The 7,143-nt window shown below is 28.6% G+C and overlaps 1 protein-coding gene across 1 annotated transcript; it reads right to left on the bottom strand.

Moving 5' to 3' along the window:
• Positions 1 to 1,356: 1,356 nt before the first annotated feature.
• On the bottom strand, positions 1,357 to 6,698 carry LOC135931021 (transmembrane emp24 domain-containing protein 7-like). Its single transcript, XM_065467869.1, has 3 exons — positions 6,526 to 6,698; positions 3,405 to 3,668; positions 1,357 to 2,441 (listed from the first exon to the last, which is right to left on the bottom strand). The coding sequence occupies exons 1-3, from the start codon at positions 6,670 to 6,672 to the stop codon at positions 2,220 to 2,222; spliced, it is 633 nt and encodes a 210-aa protein (XP_065323941.1). The 5' UTR covers positions 6,673 to 6,698; the 3' UTR covers positions 1,357 to 2,219.
• Positions 6,699 to 7,143: the final 445 nt, after the last annotated feature.

The raw sequence follows: 7,143 nt of genomic DNA, 5'->3' as shown, positions 1-7,143 counted from the left end.
AATGACTTTAATGTGCATTCATATAATGATAAAATAAATACAATTAGTCGACGTGCAAAACCACAAAATCGCGCTACAGCTGATCTATGCATGGATACTTTTGGTAAACAAATCTCCAATCTAGTAGTATATATACATCTATGATGGGATATGGACATTGGTGATTCGGAAGCTGAAGGCCATTTTTAAATTATAAGAATCTAACCGGAAATGTATTTCAAAATATAGTTATATAGTGTAAATGTATTTCGACATGTATCGAGTACAACAACCGTAAATTTCGAACAACTCCTTTATTTATATTGATTTATCAATATGAATTTTTTATATATAAATTAAATAGAGGTCTAGGGAGAAATTTGTTCAAAATTTATACGAAAGTTCTCTACACATGGTGGAATAAAATTTCCGATTAAATCGAAAATATCATCTGGTTGAATGATTTAAAATCGAGGGATTCCTTATTCCCCATGTATTCCATATCCCAATACAGCAAATATATATGAATTTGAAAAATAATTTTATCATTTAAACTTACTTCAAATATATAAAAGTACGACCCAGTCATTATTTTATGTTACTCGCTCATAGTAAATCGGCGGACCGGTTTTTAAGTTATAAAAATTTAAAAACCGATTCCGGACTATCCGGTTCGGTCTTTGTATACCTTCGCAAACTTTATTATAATATTTTATTTCCTCTAGACAAATTTTTTCCACTTGGATAAGGTCAAAAATGCCGATTGTAAAGCTTGTTTTTGAAAAAATTATTATGGTCCTGTCTTCAGTCCATCCAATCTTGACCGGGTGTAAGCTTTAAAACTTGTTTAGAACCAAACTTTGAAAAACATATTTTCTTCAGATTCCGGTTTCGGTTCCTTTTATAAAAAAGGGATTCGGTTTTCGGTTCTTAATTTTGTTCTATTTCCGGTTTTCAAGCTCTTATTAATAACAATAGAAAAAATAATTCTACGGCAAAAAAACCAGAAATCGGGTAATAATTTTAAGCGATCAAAAAAATATTTTGCATATGTTTACCGCTCCGAATATAATTAGCTAGGCGCATGAGGTCGCGCGGATCTCTAAAATAAACCTTCCGAAAAACGTCAAACTTTCTCGAACATTATTACAAAAACGGTAGCATTTTTTGTTAAAACCGGTTTCTGGATAAAATCGTTTTTAAGGATCGGTCCGTTCGTAGGTCTTAACCATACCGCTATCTTGCGCTATATTGAATTAGAGCTTTGATGATAAATCAGCTGATCATAAAAAAAAAAATTTTTTACGATTAAGATAATGTTTTTTTTTCCAAACTAAACACAAAAAGTTGAATTTATTTATTTGAATTAATCCGCGATATTATATTTTTATAAAAATATTATTACAAAAATTTAGAATAATGAAATCAAAATTAATATTATCTAACATACATTAAATAAGGTAGTTTGTTAAAACGAGTCAAACCACGTGACTCGCAGGATAAAATGAAGAATGTTTTTAAAGTGTATAAAACGAGTAAATAATATTTATTTATACAGATTGATTTTCGCAGATATAGTCTCTCGAATTATTATAAGGTTTTTTCCACTCTTCGATCGATTACGTATATAAAATTTTTGTTTAAAAAAAATTAGAGGGTGTGGGGTTGAATGGAATGGGGATAAGAGGACCCCTAATATAATTTCTTTTATATAATCAAACGTAATTGAGTTAGAACTTTATAGTAATCACACGATATTAGGCTAGTTAAATAATATAAGGGTAAATTAATAAATATAAATATGATAAATGAAAGTTCTAAGAAGAAAAAAAAATTTGACCAAAATTATAAAGGATTGATTGAGCTAAGGGAAAATGTAGTTAGAATGAGGGGATTCTCAGATCAAAATTACAATGATAGATTTTTTTAGAACCCTTTACACAAACAAAGCCAAAGAGACCAAAAAATTTATATTAGTTTTTTTGCCATAAAAGAACCGAAAATATACAAAGGGGATAAATTTTCTATTTAATAAATGAAAAAATACATTAAATCTATACTTCTTTAGATACAAAACAAATAAAAAAAATTAAGTAAATTTGAACCTCGGGCAACCCTTAATATTATTTAATTTACCCAAAGCCTGGATAAGGGGCAACAAAAAAAAATTATGCGCATGTATAATACTCATAATTGTAAAAAAAAACAATTGTTCTAACTACTCCACGATTATAGGCTTACTATCTCCCCCCTTGCTTATCGGTGAAGAAATTTCTGAGCACGACAATCTGACCAACACCTATGATGAGTATAGCTAGTGTTTCGGAAAGGGATAATACGGTGACCCGATTGTTGAGTTCTTCGCCGAATATCCGGCCCGATGCTTCGCTCAGTTTGTAATGTGTTTGATGTTCGGTTATCTCGTTGAGGTTATCGTGGATTGTCTCGGAAGCGGATTCCATCTTAAAAAATATTAAGCGCGAAATATGTTTATTTAAGCTACATGTTATATCTGGAGCCATAGGGCATGGCTATAAAAATCTTTACCGATTCTGATAAGATACTTTCAAGCCATGGCCTAATAACTTTTTTATTAGCTGCAGGTCAAAAATTACTGAAGTTGTTAAATATTAATACTATCTAGCCAATTATAAAAAGACGCAATAACCTATTCTCCAAAACACCCCCGCCCCTCTCCCTTAAATGATGAATCTATGTAAGTAAGAGGACAGCTGGGGGAGGTGGGTTGGTCAAATAAAAACAATTCCTCGGATTGAGCCAGACCTTAAGCAATAGATCCAATTTTTATTTAAAAGTAAAATAAGCACGAAATTTTAAATATTTTCTTTCCCCATTAAAAAAATATATATATTTTATATATATATACAAACAAATGATATGAATAAATTAATAATATTTAAAAATTATATAGCCACCAGGAAAATAATAATAAAAATAAGATCTGCTTCGTTTTTAATATATTTTTTTTAAGTTTTAGATTTGATACCTTATCAACGCGTATAAGGTAGTAAATTAAACAATTCCTTTATCTCACTCTACTAATCTCCACCCCTCTCATTCGCTAAGCGTGACTGGGAAAAATTGAAAACAAAAGCGAGCATGCGTAGCTCATCCATTTGTGTTTTTGTATTTGAAGGCTAAAAATAACGCTTTTGTTTTCAAATCAATTTAGTCGCCTCGAGCATTGGATTAGAAATGAGATTAGTTTGAAATAAAAAGACAATTAAAATGTCGCCCTTTTCTAATGATAAATTTTAAGGGGTAAGGGGGGGGGGATATCCTTACTGATATTGACATTAATTCCATCTCAAAATCAAGAGTGGATTTAGAATTCCGTATTTATCGGTCGGCTTAAATCCGATACCCTGGAGCGTTCGAGCGTGCGCGTAAATATAAGGGCGTACCATGGTAAGCGGATGGTTCACTGGCCCGGGGTGTTTTCCGCCGAAGGTTTCTTCCTCCCCGCTGACCCAATCGAAGTAAATTATTTTGTGGGAGAAGGAAGAGAATTCGTTGTTGAAGCAGGCCGAGTACTCGCCAGAAATGTTGGAGATCCATTTGAAGGATTCGAATTGTTTTTGGCGAAGGGAAAATAAGACCAACTCTTTGCCACGTTCTCCGGGGCCGTTGATGGTCAGGTCCACGTCATAATTGCCGCCAGAAATAACCTAGGAGGTTTAACGTTCAATTAAAACAATATATAAATGATTAGAAGAGTATCGTAAAAAAAATGAAAAGGGGGGCAGGTATGGCCCTTTTTTAAAATATTCAAAAAAAAAAGGTTATCATGTGGGGAAAAAAATATTGCTTTAATTATTACGTATAGTGAAAGCTTGTTTATTTTGGGGTATTTATAATTAGGGCAACTCCCTAATTTGGCCAAAATTTTTAGTACCAAAAATTGTGCGACTGTCTAATTTAAGAAAAAATATTTGGCCCCTAAGGTCCCGTTATTAAGCAAGTTTTAATGTGTATAATATTTAATTTTAAAAAAAAGGTAAATATACATTAATTTTTGTGTAAGTCGCAATTTCAAAATAATTACACATATTATTTTTTTTTTTTAACCAGTGCAAAAATCGTTTCCAAAAATAATCTTTTATTAGTAAATCTTTTTGTAATTTTCATGCAAAAAAAAATCTTTCAAAATGGAATCAAAAAAAAAAGTAAAGATTTTTGATCATAGCGAATTTTTCTTTATAGCAATAAAAATATAAAATAAGCAGCCAAATCCCAAACTACACCTTGAGAAAATGTTTAAAAATGGAAAGACAGTAGCAGAGATAAGGCGATTTGTATCGGTCGTTACTTCTAAATATTTAACCAATATTTATTGACACTACTCGGGTTTTTTTGGGTATAATGGCTAAAAAATCGTCTTAATTTATGGAGGCGCGTGCTGAAGAAAATTTTATTAGACATTGTTACACAAGTTAAGTTATTTTTGCTTTCTTCGAAGTTGTGTTAAATATATTTATTTTTTTTAAAAAAAAAAACTCGAAGCTGCAGTGATAGTTTTAAAAATTTTTATTAGCCGCTTTTTAGTCAACTAAAAAATTGAATATTTAACCAACTATACTATTGATATTGATCAATACATTATTATATTACAGTAAAACTTATCAAAATTGTGCTCTTGATAATTCGGGAAACTTCATAATACGACCAAAATCTGGGTCTCAACTCAACTTTGATTAAGACAGGTTTTAGTGTATATTAATATTTAATTTTCAAATATCATAATAGAAAATAATATAAACATTGATAGTACCAGGTTCAGGCAGGGGTACAAAATAAATAATTTAACAGTTTTTAGATTTAATCTATTAATTATTTATGAATAAAATATAAATACAAAGCATGTTTCTAACATAAGCCTGAATTAAAGGATATCCAATGGAAACTGCATTTACAAATATTTTGTTAGTGTATGTTATGTTGTTCATGTGCCTCTTAGGACAAGAGTATAGGAATGGTGGGAATGATTTAAAAACCTTGCCCTTTAAGGAACTCGTAAATGGAAATGTAGGATATTATTGAAATAAAACATACATATTCAAATGATACTAAATAGAAGACCCCCAACCTAATATCATTTTTTTTTCAAATAGAAAAAAAAATGAAGCTAAAAAGTAATTAATGAATAAAATGGAGATCTCTTCACTTACATTGATTAAACTGCCATTTGTGATGTGTAAACTTTCATCAGTAGGATTTTGTCTTAAACTGATACTTGGTCAAATAGTCTGAAATGACACTTTAGGGATCTACAAAAAAAGGTCCAAAACAATTGATAATTGATTTAAATTACTATTTTTTAAATAATGTCTAGCCACAACCTAATTTGAAAAGATATTTAAAATACATTATAAATTTCTTGGTTAGGTTGGGCCTTATTCAGGACAGGTTGGTCAGCCCAACCCATAAATTTATTTGCTGGCTTGTAAATTTGGTTAACCTACCTCTAATATAAATTTGTATGTCAATATCTGACCCAGTCTATAATATTAATTTGTATGTCAATATCTGACCCAGTCTATAATATTCTTTATGAAATGTAAGGAGATAATTTAGTCAAATTCTAAATTTTGTTCTTCAGGCCTAGTATATAATACATATATAAGTTGTCTGGCCCAAAAACCTTTTCCAGGCCCATAATTTTAGACTAAACCAAACTCCACTTTGCAGATCACTAGTCAATTTATTAATATTATATTCATTATTTAAATCTTGTTTCTTTACCAGTTTTGGAAATTGCTACATTTTACATAATGCTTGACTTAAAATAATACACAAGTATGTTTATACCAAACAACCATCCCTTATATTATTTTTAACCTGCTATTGCAAACTATTTGGCTTAGAGCAATATAATTATCAATATTGTTATTACTTTTTATTGTTTATTGAAACTCTGATTTACCCAAATCTAATTTAACCAATTAAATATTTTTTGACCACCATATATGTAACTCTCTATTATTTAAAATAGGCTAACATTGCCAGTATTAATAGATAAATAAGTAATATTTAGATTATTAAAAAAAACACAAATGCAGTTAACAGTTACAATACATTTATATATATATATATATGATGGCTAAAGCGATATTAAATTACCTGATTAAAAATGCTTATATTACAAATTAAAACTTTCCATGCATAAATATCTTGGAATATTGATAAGAGAATAAAACCTGTATAAAAAAATTATAATAAGGAGGCATTAGAATTATATATTTGCTTAAGATCAGTTGAGCAAATTAGAAACTGATTTAAAACATTGTAAATTACATTTGCAGATACTAATCTCACCTTAAAATATTTTTATATAACTTATTATAATATTTTATTAAAAACTTTAAATTAGGTTAAAAATATATATATTCATATAACATAGAATAACACATTAATGGCTATTAACTAAATTTTAAGAAAAAGTAAAAGAAATATAAATTTTATTAAAGTAAGAATTTTAAAAATTCTTATAAAATCAATTAATGATAATAATTATAAAATTTCTACTTGAAATTCAAATTTTGATTCAGTTCCTTTGTCAATAAGCCTGAAATAGCAGTTTTTTTTATTATCGGGCAATTCGAACGTGAATTCGTAAGCATTAATAAGATATAATTGTAAACATGATATAAATAATGATAGCAGGGTCCACATGAGGTTAGAAAACGTTTACAGTGACATTTAAATTCCGAAGGAATGTCATTTAATTAAATATTAAATTCGTAAGCGGAATTAATTATATTAAACATATTTATTTAACTAGTTTGAAAATTCATAATTACGACTATTGACCTAAATTATATTTAAATTAAAAGTTTAATTAAAATAAATATTAAAATTTAAATTCTTTGATGAACCAAAATTGGTATACAAATACTTCTCAATTTTATTTGAAAATACATGGTTTTCTTAATAGGCAATTTTATGTAATTACTTTTTAAAAAATATTTAAAAAGGGTAATTAATTTTTAAATTAACAGATGGCCTCAAAACGGACATAATTAAGTGCTCTGCAGATGGTACTAGTGTTGTTAAAATGCCAAATTTGGATGAATTTTTTAAAATGGCTCGATTAAAATTTAAACCTATATTATGTAAATATCAAGATTTGATAAATAGATGTGA

Source organism: Gordionus sp. m RMFG-2023, chromosome 1, assembly GCF_954871325.1.
Source record: "Gordionus sp. m RMFG-2023 chromosome 1, tfGorSpeb1-WG-v2, whole genome shotgun sequence".
Lineage (NCBI taxonomy): Eukaryota > Metazoa > Nematomorpha > Gordioida > Chordodea > Parachordodidae > Gordionus > Gordionus sp. m RMFG-2023.
The sequence above is the reverse complement of the archived record's forward strand: the minus strand, read 5'-3'. Positions and strand labels throughout refer to the sequence as shown.

Bases quoted from the DNA above. Each gene is read 5' to 3' on its own strand.
- LOC135931021 (XM_065467869.1), bottom strand. From the start codon at position 6,672: ATGTGGACCCTGCTATCATTATTTATATCATGTTTACAATTATATCTT. The intron at 3,669-6,525 runs GTAGAAATTTTA...TAAACCTCCTAG, and splicing joins AATCAAAATTTGAATTTCAA to GTTATTTCTGGCGGCAATTA. The intron at 2,442-3,404 runs GTACGCCCTTAT...ATATTTTTTAAG, and splicing joins TGAACCATCCGCTTACCATG to ATGGAATCCGCTTCCGAGAC.